The 18,711-nt window shown below is 37.6% G+C and overlaps 3 protein-coding genes across 12 annotated transcripts; 2 read left to right on the top strand and 1 right to left on the bottom strand.

Annotated features, from left to right (window-relative positions):
- Positions 1 to 1,287: 1,287 nt before the first annotated feature.
- LOC131001906 (uncharacterized) lies at positions 1,288 to 5,588 on the bottom strand. Of its 9 annotated transcripts, none has more exons than XR_009094066.1 (9): positions 5,171 to 5,588; positions 4,581 to 5,061; positions 4,235 to 4,352; positions 3,517 to 3,641; positions 2,999 to 3,084; positions 2,746 to 2,855; positions 2,627 to 2,659; positions 1,790 to 1,954; positions 1,288 to 1,677 (listed from the first exon to the last, which is right to left on the bottom strand). XR_009094066.1 is itself a non-coding variant. In XM_057928541.1 (8 exons), the coding sequence occupies exons 1-8, from the start codon at positions 5,262 to 5,264 to the stop codon at positions 1,898 to 1,900; spliced, it is 1,104 nt and encodes a 367-aa protein (XP_057784524.1). In that variant the 5' UTR covers positions 5,265 to 5,586; the 3' UTR covers positions 1,288 to 1,897. The 9 variants fall into 9 exon arrangements, 3 of the variants coding, with proteins under 3 accessions (XP_057784524.1, XP_057784525.1, XP_057784526.1); XR_009094065.1 differs by having other exon boundaries at positions 1,288 to 1,578; positions 5,171 to 5,586; XR_009094067.1 differs by having other exon boundaries at positions 2,627 to 2,654; positions 5,171 to 5,586.
- An 884-nt stretch (positions 5,589 to 6,472) lies between these two features.
- Positions 6,473 to 7,559, top strand: LOC131001905 (uncharacterized). The gene is made up of 2 exons (XM_057928540.1): positions 6,473 to 7,202; positions 7,281 to 7,559. The coding sequence occupies exons 1-2, from the start codon at positions 6,481 to 6,483 to the stop codon at positions 7,528 to 7,530; spliced, it is 972 nt and encodes a 323-aa protein (XP_057784523.1). The 5' UTR covers positions 6,473 to 6,480; the 3' UTR covers positions 7,531 to 7,559.
- A 1,946-nt stretch (positions 7,560 to 9,505) lies between these two features.
- Positions 9,506 to 11,577, top strand: LOC131001904 (golgin-84-like). Of its 2 annotated transcripts, none has more exons than XM_057928538.1 (6): positions 9,506 to 9,769; positions 10,362 to 10,438; positions 10,551 to 10,596; positions 10,670 to 10,774; positions 10,955 to 10,999; positions 11,126 to 11,577. In XM_057928538.1, the coding sequence occupies exons 1-6, from the start codon at positions 9,761 to 9,763 to the stop codon at positions 11,195 to 11,197; spliced, it is 354 nt and encodes a 117-aa protein (XP_057784521.1). In that variant the 5' UTR covers positions 9,506 to 9,760; the 3' UTR covers positions 11,198 to 11,577. The 2 variants fall into 2 exon arrangements, with proteins under 2 accessions (XP_057784521.1, XP_057784522.1); XM_057928539.1 differs by having other exon boundaries at positions 9,506 to 9,807.
- Positions 11,578 to 18,711: the final 7,134 nt, after the last annotated feature.

Genomic DNA, 18,711 nt, shown 5'->3' with positions numbered 1-18,711 from the left:
TTATGCAATTACTCGTCGACAATGATTCGTTGACGACTAATGGCGTAAAATGCATAATTTCCGATGGCTAATACCATTTTTTGTCTTCCCCTACTATTTAAATGATAGGTGTATTGATATGCTAATCTGTTGCTACATATTTAATATTTTTATATATGTTTTGTGACTTTATGAAATTGATTATTTCATTTAAAGGTATTAGCTGCATATAAAATTTAGGAATATATGTATTTTGATAGGAAATAGCGAGAGAAGCCGAAAAACATAACTGGCCGTCGAAAATTAGGCTTTTTACATCATTAGTCAGCGTGATTCCATCGTCGCCGACTAATAATGTAAAAAGCCTAATTTTCCACGACAAATGCATTTTTCTGGCTTACCTCACTATTTAAATACTTAGTGTATTGATATGTTAATTAATTGTTAGTTATTTTATATTTTATTTGTGTTTTATGAATTTATAAAATTGATTCATTGTCTTAAAGTTATTAGTTGTGTATAAAATTTAGGGGTGTGTGCGATTAGCTAGAAAATAACAAGAGAAGTCGAAAAAATGAATTATCCGTCGCATATTGTGCTTTTTACGGCATTAGGCAAACACAAAAACTTAGGTACAATTGATTGTACCGTACAATCGAGTTGCACTCTGACCTGCATCTTAACCCGCATCTTGATCCGAATCCGTATCCTGACCTAAACCGTGTAAATGACATTATTCGGTTATACAAATGACATTGCATATAATCGACACTATTCAGTTATACACATGACACTGCGTATAAATAACACTATAACTTTGTAAATGACACTATTCGGTTATACAAATAACAGTGTCATTTGTATAACCGAATAGTATCATTTGTATAATCGAATAATGTAAATTATACACAGTGTCACAGTGTGTCATTTATAGTGTCATTTATATTACCGAATAATGTCAATTACAGGCAATATCATTTGTATAACCGAATATTGTCATTTACACGATTCGAATCAGGATGCATGTTCAGGTTAGGGTGCAACCCAATTGTACCCAAGACCAGCTCTTAGGCTAATGCTGTGAAAAGCACAATATGAGACGGCTAATCCATTTTTCCTGACTTCCCCCATTATTTAAATGCTACGTATAATGATATGTTATTCAATTGTTAAATACTTGATACTTTATTTATGAATTTATGAAATTGATTAATATGTTTCCAAGTTTGTCCATTTTTTTTTTATCAAGGTTTACATATTTATCGCTAGACTTGTCTTGAATTCTCAAACGTATTTTCACTCTGGGAAAGCCGGAATAGGATTAGTCGAGCTATATAAGATTAGCAGTGATTTAATCCGACATACATCGTATCCTCGAATGAATCCATTTACCCACTCTCTATTTAGAGGATTCGAATGAAACACTGACTAAATAAATCCTAGTCTAACCATATTCAAAAATCATACAACACCCAACACCATGCGTCTCAACTCTTGCCACCAATTTTAGTCTTGTTTTTTGAGTTCCTGCAATCCTCAGATTCCCTCTTTTTTTCAAGGCAAAAGACAGAATTCGAAACACACCTTCTTCAAAGCGTTCTACATCAGATCACAAGGAACCAAACTCGTATTAATTAGATGAAGCCAAGGTTAAAGTGAGAATTCCCCGAAAATGTGAAGTTGCTGAATGTGTTTTGTCTATAAATTCACATAGCGAGTTCCTTCAGTCATAGAAGAGAGCTTTAAACAAATGTACACAACTTTTATTTTTGTTTTCAACTTAATCAGTAAAGAGAGTATGATGAAGAACCTGTCTGTAACTGTAAATGTGGTGTTCTGGGACGAATACGTCCTCGTCTTGAACGTGGATGATGCGTTCCACCAATGGGCTTGATGGAGGTCACACGACAGGCCATCCTTACTCAAATGAAGCAACTGGATATGACTCAATACTGGCTTTCTCCAAAATCTCCTTCTGCCACAGAAGAAAACTCAAAATTGCTTCCTCTCGTTGGAAGTAGCGATGCTATTAGGCTAAGATTATTTTAGAGAGCTTATAAGATCCAATAACTTATAAGATGCTTGAAGAGCTTATAAGATGTAATGTAACAAGAGCTTATAAATTATCAAAGTGTTTGGATAATTGAGCTTATAAGTTAGAGAGATAATTGTGAGTTAGAGAAAAAAAATTGAAGAGAAATGAAATGGGAAGGTTATATGATGAAAAGAACAAACTATGGTGGAGTTACTTTTGTAAAATGATTGTTGCTTATAAGATTATGAAATAATAAGTTGGTATTAAGGAACTTATTTTTCGGGGAGCTTACTTTTATAGCTTATAAGTTGTTTGAGAGCTTATTTTGCCAAACAACTTATAAGCTCCTAAACACCTTATAACCTTAACCAAACACCCCCTAAGTACACTGCCCGAAGTAAGGAGTTTCTTATGTCCGATGTATACCACTAAAATGACGTCGTTTTACCACTAAATAAATTCTAATGGTGAAAGGGTAAAATGTGGTAGCATGATTGCAAAGTTCTAAAAGTCATGTGAAAATTGCCAAGTCCGGTAAATGTGGTGTTATTTGCAGCAATCACCCCTTGCATAGAACTAGAGAGATGATGGCCGGACAAAACTATAGAATACCTGCAACAGTGATGTGATCATCCCTGGGCTGTCCTGTTTCGACGACAGAAAGCAGAAAAAATAGTTATCTAGATGGCCTCAAATCCCGACTCATTCCCTGCCATTACGTATTCACTCACCTGAAATCGTTTCTCCACCCATGGTATCTCCTCCCAACTACTTGATTCGACAGATTCCCAAGCACTTGGAGCTTGGATTGTTTCCACATGCTGTAAAACCCTAAGACTGCCTGCCAATGAAGACAAGCCAGAGCGGATTTCTAATTAGTAGCAGCAGAAATACCTAACGAAAGCCCACAAGCTCAAACTCTTCTTGTACTAAGGCCAGTTTCACAAGTAAAGACCAACAATATAGACATGATCAACAGCTTACTTGTGACAAAAGCTTCCAACCACAATTCGCGCTTTGACCATGATGGTGCAACTTCTCGGAAAGGAATTCCATTTTTCAAGCATATGCTGCAAATGTCGAGTTCTTAATAACAGGAACTTGTTGGTTCATAATCACAAGTGAACAGAACAACCTTCAAGATTGTTTTATAACAATGTTAAAAGGATTAATTACCGGATAAAAAACATAGCGTATACTCAAATTAGCAATTTTCACATGACTTTTAAAATGTTGAAATTATAACACCAGTTTTTTTTTTCAATTACAACTTCCCAAATTTTAATAATGACATGTACCCTAAAACGACACGGTTTTATTACAGGAAATATTGGGAATGTTGTAATTGCAAAAAATAAAATGTGGTGTTGAAATTGCAAAGTTTCTAATCTCGTGCAAAAATTACAAATTCGAGTAAAAATGTAAAAGTGTAGTTATATTTCCGGTAATTAATCCTTAGAAATTTGATCCGCTACAGCAGCACCAAATAAAAATGTACTTACTCTGTAATCACTTGTCGTATAACTCCAGGAAGAACACCGTCACTCAAGGGAGCAGTCTGAACTTCTATGCCACTAGAACTTTGTAATTCGTTCTGCTCAACAGTGCTAGCATCCCCATCTTTCTCCTGCAAATGACAAATGAACTTCATATTGAATGAGAAAACACAACTTAAATGAACTGGATCCAAGATATCGATAAGCGCTGGAAGATGCCTACACAAGCCAACATCAGACAGGAAGGAATCTGGAACACATTTAAACCACAATCAAGTTACTTTACACGTAGAATGAGCAAACAAATGACTATAACTGTAACTCAAGCCAAAATCGGAATGACAATATCCTCCCGATGGGATATAGTTGCCGAAGATTCATGTGTCTACAAGCCAATATTTACACACGCATCCGAAAGTTCTGGAAATTTTGCAGTCTATACATTTTTGCTTCTTTTCTCATCACATCATTTATGCCCCAGTAACTTAAACATGTTACCATTGCCACCTCAATTGTACAAAATATTACACAAATTGACCAAGCTCATCAGTTTACAGCTAAAGGAAGTCCCCCAATTGATAATACGGATGATCAAAGTAATTGTACAACTACAAAGATTCTACTCACTCCGTGTAAAAACATGAACTTTGCTAACAAATCATATGAAGTGTCACTTAGTAACTGAAGCCAAATCGCAAAGTAAATAGTGAAATGGACTACTCACCTTGAGACTAACAACAAAAAAGTTCGTCACACAACCTTCCAGTATTCGTTCACCATCATTTGATAATAAAAGTTCAGTAATGGAAGGCGGCCTCAGCCTCTCCAAGTGCTTCCTCAGCCTACTTGGAGAAGCTATATCAGGAAACCGATAGTACCATAAAGATAAAGCAAAATGCATTAGATGATCTACCCCTTCTCACAACCACCAAATGAACACATATTGCTAAAATTCTAAATCTAAAACACCAAGAAATTCTTTCTATGAACAATGCACACAACATATCACATTAAATTACAATTTCACAGAACCAATAACACCAGGATAAACAATCACCACGCCAATGTACCTGACCCAATCTGTATACTTTGCATTCGCAAAATCCCTTCCACGACCTACGACTGCCAAACTAGCTGCACTCTCTCTAGAACCAAAAGCAGCCGGAATGTATCCACCTACGTGTAAATACACATCCAACACCTCAGAAATCCTTCCCTCATCAAACCCACCTCGCCTAAAATCCAAATTCTCCCAATTTCCACTCAGAAGCACGGTAAACGCCATTTCCTCCACCGAATTCCTGTCTCTTACAACTAAAGGCATCACCTTTCTCATGGAATCATGAACTAGACACCTAATCACCGAGTCCCACATCGCTGAACGGGTCGACAATTCCCAAAATATAGCACTATCGTTTCTGGGGTTTTGGAGTAATAAGTTTGGATTTTCTCTCAACAACAATTTGAAGGAATTTGATAGCCTACTTAGATGTCTTTCCCAGAATAAGAGTTCCGAGACATTGTTGTGGGTGCGAGTGGTTGTATATACACCTGAATTCGAATGATAATCAATCCAAAAAATATTTTTTATTTTTACGTTGAAGTTTCTGCTAAAATTCAAGAAACAAAACCATTTCTTTATTATGGTATAGAAATGCACCTGGTTGAGCTTCAAGGAAAGCTGCAACTGGAGGAGTGTCAGCTGCAGGTGTTACGACACCGTTCCTGCAGAGAAATCGGTTGGCGAGAGACATTACCTGGTTTAGGGAAATTGGGTACGGCCGAAAGAGATTGTTTGGTCGACGGCCGACGGGAAGAGGCGGGTGGAAGAGGGGGACGACAGCCGCAGCTACTGCTTTTATAGCTTATGGCCGGGAGAGGCAGGCGGAGGTGAGGCGAGGAAGGCGAGCGGCGACGCCAAGTCGCGGATGAGCCAGGTAGGGTGGCCGCCGGCAGAGGGGACGGGTTATGGAGAGTTGGGGAATTGGTGAGAGGAAGCGCAGAGAGAAGGAGAGAATCAGAAGAGTAAGCGTGTTTACGAAGATGAAAATCGTAAAAAGGTTTGTAATAATTTAGGATAAGACTTGGGTTGGGCACAGCCTATTAAAATGGACTTCCGCATTTTCTTAATAAACTTGTTAATTAAGCTCATCGAAATTTAACAATATATTTAAATAAATAAATAAAATTAAAATATAAATAAATGTAAAATAATTTATCAGTAATTACTCAATAAAATCTTAAATGTGAAAATATAAATTTTCAACTTTGTATAAAGTTTAATAACAATTATATATGTTAAATAAATCTAAAAGTTAATCGATAATGAAAAATGAAAATTAGCATTGTGTATATTATTATAGAGTATTACATGTCATAATAAATCAATAAAATATTTTCATAAACAAACATAAATAAAAAATTGTAAATGAATAAAAGAAAATAAAATATTTAAAATTTTAATTTTTTTTCATAATTTATTTATTTTAAATTATTTTTGATGATTTGTATGCTATATTAAATTTAAGATGCATATTAGATATTTTTTTATGAATCAAATTTAATTATGTTTAGAAAAGAATTAAAAAAAAAGATAATAGAAAATTGGTGGAAGAAGAGAGAGAAAATAAAAGGGAAAAAATGGAGGGAAATCATAATTAATTAGTTTGATTTAAATAAATATTAGTATCATGTACATATATTAATTATTAAGTAGTGAAAATTTAAAATGCATATTTGTATTGAGCTACACGTAGGTATACGTCCTTTGTTTAAAATTTCAAATTTCCCGAACTTAAGAGGGAAAGAAAATAAATAAAACGGTAGTCTTCCTCTCTGAAACGACGCAAATGAAGAAATTGCAGAATCCGACACACCATTTCCCACCCCAACCGTCGCCTCTCCGCCGCCAGCCACCTATATATCCACCCACGATGATGCCTGCAACCACTCATCAAATCAAATCACTTGATGGAAGACGCCGGCATGAGAAACCACTCCCTCTTCCCGCTGGAAACCTGCCCCCACGTCCCCGACGAGGCGTTCCGGCAATTCCACACCATCGACAGGGAGCTCTACGCCGCCCTGACCCGCCCCCTCCGCCGCGACCCGGCCGAGTCGGTCCAGGTCCTCGCCTTCCTCATGTGGCTTGAGAAGGAGTGCGCCGACTCCACCCTCATCAAGCGCGTCTCCTCCCTCCCGCCACTCCTCATCAACGCCGTCGCCGACGAGGCTGCCGCCTGCGTCAGGTGCGTCGAGAGTGACGCCTTTCTCGCCGGAGGCGGGGTCAAGCTCCTGTCCGAGCTCCTCAGCTTCCCGGCCGGCGTCAGCCTCCGCTTCCTCCACGACAACCGCATCGCTGTGCTCCGCGGCGTCGCCAAGATCATGAACACCGTCTGCTGGCGCGCCTTCGGCGACCTCTTCCATCGCGATGTAAACCCGGACATGACTGTGACAGTGCCGCCGAATTTCATGTATAATACGTATGTTGACGTGCCGTCGCCGCCGCATGTAGCCCACCCCCACCACCCGCCTATGGTGGCGCAGCGGCAAATGCTAAGCCAGGATTTGGGAAATTTGAAAGAGAATAAAGAGCAAGAGAAACAAGTGTCGCCAGATGATCGTACGATTTTCTTGACATTTTCCAAGGGCTACCCTACGAGTGAAGATGAAGTTCGAGATTATTTCACTAGGTATATAGTATTTTTTTATCTGATTGTGTTAATTATTAATGAAAGGAATGTGGGTGACAAATTGTATGGTAATAACAGGAAATTTGGAGACTTTATAGAAGATTTGATGATGCAAGAAGTGGAGGGGGACGAGCAGCCGCTGTACGCAAAAATGGTGGCGCGCACGCCGGCGGTGATTGACGGCATAGTGGAGGGAAATAAGGCTAAGTATTCCATAAATGGGAAGCACGTGTGGGCAAGGAAATACGTCAAGAAATCGCCGCAGCAGCGCTCACCGCCCACAGGGGAGGCTTCTACTTCTGCTTCTTCTCCGGCCAAGAAGGCTTGAATATTTGTTGCAAGACATATTTATTTTTAATTTTTTTGAGTGTTTGTAACTTGAGAAAACTTATATTGCATAATGTTTGTAATAGTTTAATAGCAAATATACGTACATTTTTATTTTTATTAGTTTCTCATATTAAACAAACTGAAAAAATTCTCAAATTACAAGTCGAGTCAAACTCAATGCATGCAACTTTACAAAGACACATTCACTGTTTTATTTTTATTCCAGGGGTACTTTTGTCTTTCTATATTCGTATATAGGGATTCAGGGAAGCTCCAATTCGTGAATTTCTTATCAATACTCCCTCCCTTCTTTTCCTTCTTCGGATGTCCCTTGTTTTCACTTATTATTATTGTACAATAAGTTATGGGAAGAGTGGAAGCGGCCGCCGACGACGTGGAGAGCACCGCAAAGGCTGTTGCAGGCCTCATATCCCCAAAATCATCAGCCGATACAGATGCAGCCTCAGTTTGTTGGGAGGCCGTGGACCACTGGCCTATTTGACTGCCATCTTGACCAAACTAATGGTAATTAATCTCATTCATCAAATGTTTATCTTATTATTCACATCGAAGTTTGTTTGTAAACAAGTTTTATGTGTAAATTTCACATAAATCCAACTTTTATATGCTCCCATGTGTTGAATGACCGCTTGAGATCCAATATATCATAACTGGTGTCTAAAAAAAAAACACACCTTGTGAGATAGTCCATATTGAGCAATGAAACTCAATGTTTGGCCACTCATCTAAAAAACACAAATTTTGACCATTTACTCATCTAAAAAACACAAATTTTTTGACAATTTACTCATCTACAAATTTTGGACATTTTTTTCATTTTAGAACTATTTTGCTCTTAATTAGAAAGACAGGGTTAGGGTTATGCGCGTGGATTGAGCTTTGGGTCGGATTGGGCTCGCGTTATGATGGTACATATGCCTCTTAGTGCCAATTGTGTCATTCATTAGGTACACTTAGCACAATTAGTGTCAATTGTGTCAAGAAAAAATAGCGCGGCCGCGAAGAGATGGCGCGACTGCTGTCTTTCCCACGGCCGCTGGCAGTTGGTACAAATGACTATTAGTTCCAATTGTATCATTCATTAGGTACACTTGACAAAATTAGTGTCAATTGTGCTAAGAGAAAGGGCGCGACCGCTGACTTTCCGACGACCGATGGCAGATGGTACAAATGGCACTATTAGTGCCAATTGTGTCATTCATTAGATACACTTGGCACAATTAATGCCAATTGTGCCAGCAGTCGCCCAACGGGGCAGTGAATGAGGGAGAAAAGGGGTGCGCGAACAAGAGTATTTTGGATCGAAATTGAAAAAAATGGCCATAATTTGTATTTTTTAGATGGGTGGCCGAAAATTGAGTTTCATTGCTTAATATGACTATATGAATGCATATTCTCAATATTATATATATATATATATATAATATTTAATAAATATAAATAAAATTATCAAATTATTAATGTATATAAGATTTATGATCATATATATGGACTTTTAACTTTTATTTTCAATTACGTTTCATATATAGTTTCTAAAAATGATATGTATAAATGGCATATCATATTTATGTATTGATAATTTTGAATCAACAATTAATAAATATTGTTATAATGACATAACTCATGACAATAAATTAATTTTAATATTTTAATTGAATGTTAATTCTATCGTGGCATGTAAATGATATATTATGTTATATAAATGATATATTCCATATAATATATGTGTATATATATTTATCGATTTTAATCTATAATATATAAAATATTATAGTGAATGTTCATTAATTTAATCTAATATATATCTATATAATAATATGTGTCAATATATGAAACTAGCCTATTTCATATAGCAAAATTAAAATTTAGCCTATAGGATAAAAACATAAAATTTTATCCAGTTTTTGCGTGAAAAGACTAAAATGCCCCTCCTTAAATATTTGCAATTTCTCGCTTTCTCTCTGTAACACTCTCTCTCTCTCCCCTATCGCTCTCTCTCCCCCTCTCTCTTTCCCACACCAAATTCAACTCAAACACGGTTGATCTGAGGGAGCTGGCGGCGGCGAGGTACGGACGGCGCGATCTGAAGAATTCAGGCGGCAGCGCTACTTCAGGAGCTAGGGCACGACGGCGGCACGATTTCAGGCACTAGAGCACGACGACTTCAAGCTCTAGGGCAAAACGACTTCAGGTGGCAGCGCAACTTTATGAGCAAGGTAATGTAGGCGGCGCGACTTCAGGTGCGCCGGGCATGGTAATTCTGGTTCTATTTTTCTCCCTAATTTTGCCTTCTAATTTTTTTTCCCTAATTTTGCCTTCTGTTTTTCGCCCTAATTTGAGGAGTCATGGTGTGTTGATGGGTTGGAAAGAATAATTCTCTGCCTATTGTGTTATATGTGTTATGTTATGCATGATGTTTGTGTTCTTTCTTGATCCAAGATGGATTAACGAGTTAAGAAAAGGGGAAGGTTTTAGTGCTGCCTATTGTGTTAAGCATCACTGTGTTAATAGCCCTGCTTAGTTTTATTATTTACGGTGGAAGTCGAAGTTTGTGTTGGATTATGCATCTTATATCGCTTTTGTTTGGGACTTTGGAGAATTTGGAGTTGTTAAAGTGGAATAACTTGTTTTGATTCAATGGTTAAAGTTAGTGTTGGCTTACAATTTGAGGAAGCAAGCTTTAATTACAGACATCAAACATGTTTGCAGAAGTTGTTGGTTTAGGCTGCATTTGTTTTCCCCCGCTCCTGAACACCACTCTTTCCATATTCCTTATCTAATATTGAAATGTATTAACTCCTTAAACAGTTAGAAGCTGAAAGGAATAGAGTTTTTCGTCGTGCATCATCCTCATGGGAAGAGGATGCTGACATGAAAACACTCGAGTACGTGTGTCCTCATTAAATTACTTGTTGGCAATATTGTATAGTATTACTTAGAACCTAGATTTAAAATTCTTATTCCCTCCCTTAGTCTAATCTCGTATACTAAATTCAGACCTCTGCCCTTGCATCATCGCCAAATGACTGGAGCAAGCTTACAGGTATGTGTTTTTTTACCTCCTAAGTGTTCCCTTGTTCATCCAGATTATCATGTGATACTCTGAAACCGTGCAGTTGCAGTTACAGAGGGCAGCAAAACTATTAGACACTGGGGCTGCTAGGGCAACAAGATTCTTGTGGCGGTATCCGACAGACCGCATCATCCTGCTGTTCTATCTGGTGAGAAGATTTAATCAAATCTTCAATTTATTGATCTTATCTCTAGTTAAATTAGTTGTATGTTTCATCTTCTTGTTTTTCGTCTTTTATGTGAATCATATGCATTAACTCAAGTTCATTTATCACAGTCCGGCAAAGCAAATATTCATTTCTAATAATACTTTGTGGTGATGTTGGCAGGTTTTTGTGCATCTCTTTTTGATGTACCTCTTACATCGCCTTCAGGTATGTACATCTGGTTACTTGCTCGATCATTACACCAAAAACACATTGATCAGCTTATATTATTACTTTACACTAAACAATAAGCAGTGATATGTTGTGTGTTCATAGTTTCGGTATGATGTGCAGGAACAAGCTGATAATAATACACCTAATGAAGTCGAAGAATCTATGAGATTATTTAACAGGACATCACGTTGAGCTGCCGCCTTGCTGGGATGTCGATGCCAAGAATTCACCGTCGTCTAGATATCTAATGGTGATTATTCTGACACTAAACGAGCTTTTGTCACTAACAGGAATTGCTCAACATGGAAGTTTCGACTTTGGGCTAATTCTCCACTAATAAGATGTATATGAATTTGTGTGATTTCTGATAGTTATGATGTATTCTTTGAACGCTTGACTATATATCCATCCTTATATATGAATTGGAAATTTAACCCATTGCATTTCTTGGGGGTTTTCCAATTTATGTTGAAGAAGCACGACATGTATATGTATATATATACAGCCTCAAATGTATTAGTGAAAGTAAAAACATTTAGTTGTGGACAAATGAAGAGATTTGGTTTCTTGCATTTTTGTTTGTGGAGAAATATTATAGCATAAACCGCCATTACCCCAAGTCATATGGTTCAAATGAGAACCCATTGGTTATTGTGAGAATACATAAGTTGTTCGTGAATATCTTTAGTTAATGTATCACCTGAGTTATTTGATTGTGAATAATTATTTTTTATGTAAAATTTCATATTTTAATTAATATAATATTCAAATTTAATTAATGTTTTTTTAAAAAAATTGTGTGATTTTATATGTTTCTTAATTTTCTATTTTTTTATTGATATAATTTGCGGGTTTTTATATGTGAATTCACAACTAGGGTTTAGGTTTAGGTTTAGGGTTTAGTGTTTCAGTTCAGTTGTGAATTCACAATCGTAACAATTCACAACTAGGGTTTAGGTTTAGGGTTTAGATTGGGTTTAGGGTTTAGATTGAGGTTAGGGTTCAGTTGTTTCAGTTTCAGTTAAGTTGTGAATTCACAACTAGGGTTTAGGTTTAGGGTTTAGTGTTTAGGGTTTCAGTTCAGTTGTGAATTTAATGTTTTAGTTCAATTCAGTTCAGTTTCAGTTAAGTTTCAGTTTAGTTCAGTTCAGTTGTGAATTTAGTGTTTCAATTCAGTTGTGAATTCACAATCGTAACAATTCACAACTAGGGTTTAGGTTTAGGGTTTCAGTTTAGTTGTGAATTTAATGTTTCAGTTCAGTTTAGTTTCAGTTCAGCTCAGTTCAGTTGTGAATTTAGTGTTTCAGTTCAGTTGTGAATTCCCAATCGTAACAATTCATAACTAGGGTTTAGGTTTAGGGTTTAGGGTTTAGGGTTTAGGGTTTAGGGTTTCAGTTTACTTGTGAATTTAATGTTTCAGTTTAGTTTCAGTTCAGTTTAGTTTCAGTTCAGTTGTGAATTTAGTGTTTCAGTTCAGTTGTGAATTCACAATCGTAATAATTCACAACTAGATTTAAGAATTCACAACTTAATGTTCTTGAATTCACAACTTAATATTCTTGAATTTACAACCAAATCTATAAATTCACAATCAAAATAAATTACAGTTTTAATTGTGAATTCAAACTTTAAAAACTCAAATTCACAACTACTTGAATTCACAACCAAAATAAATTCTAATTGTGAATTAAATTCAGGTTGTGAATTCGACTGATTGTGAATTCACAACCAACATAAATCTGGTTGTGAATTCGTTTGCTGTGAATTCACAACCAAAAAATTCTAGTTGTGAATTAAATTTTGGTTGTGAATTCGACTGGTTGTGAATTAAATTTTGGCTGTGAATTCGACTAGTTGTGAATTCACAAATAAAAAATTCTGGTTGTGAATTCGACTGGTTGTGAATTCTCAATTCACAACCAGTGTGAATTCACAACCAAAATTTTTGGTTGTGAATTCACACTGGTTGTGAATTGCGGGATTTTTTAAAGGAGTGATGGAAAGTGGCCATTTTTTTAATTTTTAATGTGGAAGGGTATTTTGGTAACAGTGACCATTTTTTAATATTTTTATCTTAGTGGACAATTTTTAATTTTACAATATGAAAGTGGCCATTTTAAAAATCCACTCATATAATATTATAGAAGGAGCAAAAACATCCAAGTATTCTAAAGAGTGGATTTTGAAAATAACCACTTTGGAATAGTAAAATTAAAAAAATACCCATTAAGATAAAAAAAATTAAAAATACCCACATTTACCATTTTACCCTTGCATATAATTTTTTTACAAATACCCACGAATTCACAACCAGAATTTATTTTGGTTGTGGATTCAAGCTTTAAAACTCGAATTCACAACTGAATAACAAGTATTGGTTGTGAATTCAAGTTTTAAAAGTTTGAATTCACAATTAATAAAACTTGAATTCACAACAAACACTATTTCTGGTTGTGAATTCACAACCAGCGCTGGTAATTCAATTGTGAATTCATAATTTAGTTGTGAATTCAAGAACATCAAATTATGAATTTATGGATTTGATTGTGAATTCAAGAACATTAATCAATTTTTCATTTTTTATTTCTCAAGTGTTGAAAATGAACTTCTAGTCCTGAAAAAAATCTCCAGTTGAGAGAGATTTTAAAGCTCATACAAATACTTCAGTTAATAATAATGTGTGGAGAACCATTGAAGTTTAAACTTCTTATTTTAGCAACAAAAAGCATAAAAGTAGAAAAATGAGTGGTAGCCTTGTGCAAATCCGAACTTGGTTTAAAAATCTTGATTCTACTGGTTTATGTAAAAACACTTCTAATTCGCACCCAAGCAGAGAAATTATCTTCACTCTCAAGAGGCAATTTGACCTCAAACACCTGTTGGAAATATGGTTTTTAGACCATTTCTGAAATTAATTATTTAATTAAATATTTATTATTTAATTGAAATAATTATTGGATGTTAATCTACGTCTCAAGTAGATGAACGTGGTATACTTAAAGTCTCAAAACCGATTTTCGGTGAGTGAGATATTGTATATCAAAGTTTGGATGTTGAGAAGGGAAATAACACTTGTGAAGTGCTATTGTCCCACATTGGAAAACAAGGGAAGAATATTCTTGTATAAGAATAGCAATGCTCATGGAGCTAATAACTTGTGGGCTTGCTAGTGGGCTTGGATGAAGGCCTTGGCCTCGCACACACGCGCGCCGCTGCCGACGATCGATCGGACGCCGTTGCCGCCGGACGGGCGGGTCGGATATGGGCCGCGGCCAAGGACTTGGATCTTGGCAATTGGTGCTTTGGGCGGTGTTTGGGTCCAAACTATATAATTTTTTGGACAAAATACTTATGGCCTCTTTTGGATTGATAATTCTCGGCCCAATTGTATTTGTTTTCAGCCCAACTGAAGCCCATCCGTTCAGCCCACCCAAGCCTTGAAGATCTGTAGCAGTTTTCGAAACTACTCATCTTTTGAATTCTGGAATTGATGCAGAATGGATTCTATAACTTCAGAATTCAAATAGTGTAACATCCCAGCAGTTTTATGTGGATTAATTCCCATAATGTAGTCTTGATTTCCCCCCTTGATGAGTAGCCTATAAATAGGTCTAGAGCATGGTATTGTTGGTCACACGAAAATCTGCACTTCCTCACTCACTCTCACTGCATATTGCTCAGTTCTTGATCCTATTCCGTTCGCCGGAGCTCGCCGGATTGTGGTGCTACATCCGACGAGACGTCGTCGTTTTACCTTTGGGGAAGATTTGCCAACACCGTGAGCACTACCGGGGCGATAATCTTCTTGCGGGAAGAGTTTCACCTCGACTCGACGCCTTTTATCACGTTTGTTTTATTTCATTGTAATTTTGTTCTAGCTTCCTTGTTACTTCTAATTTGTTTATTTTCTTAGTTCAGTTTTCTAGCTTCGATTGTTTAGTTTGAGTTGTAAAAGTTCACTCTATCGTGTACTCCGTTGTAACAACACCAAATTCAAATCGTAAATGGAAGAGAGAGAGAGAGAGATTAAAGATTCTTCCTTCTAATTCATTACAAATTCATAAAATTTGAAGGGGATGGGGAAGTGAGATACGCCGACGAGTACTTCGTCACTCGTCGAGATCATCTCCATCACGATGCAGATCGAAATCGGTAACATCGTCTCCGAAAGCAAATTAGCCAATCGCGATGCAGATCGAAATCGGTAACATCGTCGAGATCGTCAAGCACCTGTTGATGTCGACAGCCCCAAAGTAGCCAACTCCACTAAGAATCAATACATGAGAGAGACCGAGATGAGAGAGAGAGCGAGAGAGAGAGAGGAGAGAGACAGAGCGTGAGAAAGAGAAGAAATATAGAGGGGGAGAGAGAGAGAGAGAGAGCAGGTGGGGGAGGAAGAAGAAAGAGAGAGAGGCCGAGAGAGTGTAGAGAGATTAGGGGTGAGTAATTTTTTAATTTTAATCTTAGGGGTAGTTTAGTCATTTAACACAAAAAGTGGGTATTTTTTAAAGTTTTTGTGACAGTCAAATCTAATTAAAATTTCAATGTACATTTGTGAAGAAAAATCATGAATATAAATAAATATTTAATGAGAAAATCACGGAATAAATTTTTATTTAAAATACTTTACATAAAATATCATTTTTAGGCAAAGCTAAATTCAAAATATTTGATCTGCCATTTGACTTTCCATGCACCTCCGACCTTTAGAACCTGAAAATGATAAGTATGGGATGAGCATACTGAGTACACTCAGTGTGGGAACATGCAATCATTGTCCACGTTAATAAAATGGAAAACACATACGGCCATTTCATACGTATCCTCAATATTCGCACTGTGGCAATCCAAGGACTTTAAAGTCCTAGACCCTATTTACGAGCCTCTGGCGACATCCTCAATATAATGGCTGCAACCCTGTAACATGACATCGCATTGTGGCATACCAAGGACGGTGAAGTCCTGGACCCATTGAGCGGGCCCATAGCAATATAATTTAATTTACAACACATATGGCAAACACATAATATTAAAATGGACAAAGATTAACCACAACATGTACTGAAATAAATCTCACACCTGAAACTTGAGCTTTGAAAATTAACTTGAGTAATTTCAAATCAAAATCGACGTCTTAGTTGCGCCGCAACTAATTACAATTAATGGGATAATAATTAATATAGGACTATATAATACATAATTATAGATATTATAATATATATATATATATATATATATATATATATAGGGTTGCATTCTACAGAAACACAATATTAGATGGAGAATGAAGTCGCAATCTGGTTCGTCAGATCAATCTTGATCAAAGGCTGAGATTAGAAGTTAATATAATTAAAATTGGTAAGATTCATAATATCCCTTAATTTACTCTCTTCTCTCTCCTCTCTCCTCTCTCCTCTCTCTCTAGTCCCCTCTCTCCTTCTCGTCCCCTCTCTCCTCTCTCTCTCTCTCTCTTTCTTAAAATCAAAATACATAATTAAGTTCATGACAAGTTCAACACAAGTTCAGAAGTTCAGAAGTTCAATAAATTCAGAAGTTCAGAAGTTCAATACAAGTTCAACACAAGTTCAACAGAATTATATGTATAAGTTCAATAAAATTATTTACAAAATCTGCCGCCCCCTTCCTCTTCTCCGGAAAATCAAAAGTTCATAGAAATATATGTACATGTTCAATAAAATATATGTACATATTCAATAAAATCAAAAGTTCATAGAAATATATGTACAGGTTCAATAAAATTATATGAACATGGGGGCTGAACTTGGGCGGCGGTGGCTGAACTTGAGGGCATTCGAAGGCGGCGGTGGCTCTGAACTTGAGGGCGGCGGTGGTGGTGTTGTGGAGAACAGAGAGATGACGGAGGGAGGCGGCGGCGGTGGTGGGGACGAATCGAGGTTGGATAACAGAGAGAGCACGGAGGCTGCTGGAAAAAGGGAGAAGGTTCAGTGTGAAACTGCCGGTCAGGAGGGAGACGGGTGAAGGGGAGGCGGCGGCTGCTGCTGTGCTGCGGTCGACGCGGCGCCGGCGGTGGTTTCCACTGCCGTCGACGGAGAAGAGGGAGAGATGAGAAGAGAAGCGAGAGGGCTGGGGGAAGAGAGAGAAATGAGAAGAGAGAGAAGTCGGAGCAGAGAGAGAGGGGAGCGGCTGCCGGCCTCCGTCGGGCGGCGCCGCCGTCAGCCGGCGGCGGCAGTAGCGTGAGAGGGAGAGAGGGAGGGGGTGCGTGTGTGTGTGCGTGCGTGCGTCTGGGTTGTGTGTGTGTGCGTGTGTTTGTGGGTGTGTGTGTGTGTGTTCTGTGTGAGAGACGAGAGAGAGAGAGGGAAAAAGGGAAGGGAGAGAGAGAGAAATGAGAGAGGAGAGAGGAGAGAGGAGAGAGGAGAGAGTGAAAAAGTGACGGAAGAGAGAGAGAGGAGAGAGGGATGTGAGTAATTTAAGGGATACTAATATTAGTTTTTAATCTCAGCCCTTGATTAAAATCGATCTAACGAACGAGATTATGACTCTAGACTTTGCAATTATTTATGTTCTTGTAGAACTCTTCATATATATATATATATATATATATATATATATATATATATATATATATTGGTGTGTGTGTGTGAGAAACATAATATATATGTTATAGTAAATGTATGAAAATATTATACCTTCAATAGACTTGAAGCCTCTCGCTATTCTTGCTGTGAATGTATTAAAATTTTTGCTGTGAATGTATTAAAATTTTGAAGCCTCTCGCTATTTATAAGAATTCCTAAAGTCGATGAGTCATAAACCTAGGTGATGAGGAGTAATATATGCGGAACAGATGAATGACTTTACCAGGGGAATCACGGGGAGCAGCGAGATAGCTTTCGCCAGAGGAATCACACTCGTCAGAGGAATCATACTTAATCAGAGGAAAGGTCCTTGCCAGAGGGAAGGCTTGCGCCAGAGGAATCGTCCACCTCACCAGTGAATCTACCTTTTTGCCCCTGACCACGCGGAGTGCATGTTCTTAGATAGGAGTTTACTATTTTGCCCCCGTCCATGCGAGGAGCGTGTTCGGGGAGCGAAATTACTTTCTTATCCTTAGCTTGTATTCCTCTATAAATACTCGTGCGTGCACACGTTGTGAGGGGGGATCTCATTATTCATCCATCTCTTGTAAAATGTAATTCTCTCGAAGTGTAGTGGAAAAACCCCCCAACACCCCGTGGACGTAGGTCGTCTCGACCGAACCACGTAAATCCGGTGTCGTTTACTGTTTTCTAGTTTAGGTGTTGGTTTCATGTTTCACCAGTTGACGCCGTCTGTGGGAAAAATGGGCTAAGACGTGAGAATTCGACCCCCTGCGCATGCAGATCTGGAATCGCTGCCGGATTTGCATGCGCAGGTCCCGATTGCGCCGTTGTTCGGAGTGCCCAAGCCATTCTAGCTCGATACTCATGTTTTTACGCCGATCTACTTGCAAGTTCGGGAGATCTGCGTTTAATTGTATTTTTTGTGCATGGGGGAAAGGTGGTGGAAGTCGCGAATTGGGAGATCTGTGATTATTTTTGATTATCTTACGTTTTATTTCGATAATTGTGTGTGGCTATGCTGTTTTTTCGCTTAATGCTTGTTTTCATTACGGATCTAACATGTTTCGCTAACAATCTGCTGGTTGGTGCTCTGTTTTTGTGTTTTTTGGGTTTTCATGATTAATT

This window comes from Salvia miltiorrhiza, chromosome 8 (assembly GCF_028751815.1).
Source record: "Salvia miltiorrhiza cultivar Shanhuang (shh) chromosome 8, IMPLAD_Smil_shh, whole genome shotgun sequence".
In the NCBI taxonomy this organism is placed as follows: domain Eukaryota; kingdom Viridiplantae; phylum Streptophyta; class Magnoliopsida; order Lamiales; family Lamiaceae; genus Salvia; species Salvia miltiorrhiza.
Note: the sequence above shows the minus strand (reverse complement) of the source record. Positions and strands in the feature narration are given on the sequence as shown.

Coding starts and splice junctions, on each gene's coding strand:
- LOC131001905 (XM_057928540.1), top strand. CDS start 6,481: ATGGAAGACGCCGGCATGAGAAACCACTCCCTCTTCCCGCTGGAAACC. Junction 7,203..7,280: donor GTTCGAGATTATTTCACTAG/GTATATAGTATT, acceptor TGGTAATAACAG/GAAATTTGGAGACTTTATAG.
- LOC131001904 (XM_057928538.1), top strand. Junction 10,775..10,954: donor TCATCCTGCTGTTCTATCTG/GTGAGAAGATTT, acceptor TGATGTTGGCAG/GTTTTTGTGCATCTCTTTTT. Junction 11,000..11,125: donor ACCTCTTACATCGCCTTCAG/GTATGTACATCT, acceptor TATGATGTGCAG/GAACAAGCTGATAATAATAC.
- LOC131001906 (XM_057928541.1), bottom strand. CDS start 5,264: ATGTCTCTCGCCAACCGATTTCTCTGCAGGAACGGTGTCGTAACACCT. Junction 3,642..4,234: donor TTTTTGTTGTTAGTCTCAAG/GTGAGTAGTCCA, acceptor TGTCATTTGCAG/GAGAAAGATGGGGATGCTAG. Junction 2,856..2,998: donor GTTGGAAGCTTTTGTCACAA/GTAAGCTGTTGA, acceptor CTTCATTGGCAG/GCAGTCTTAGGGTTTTACAG.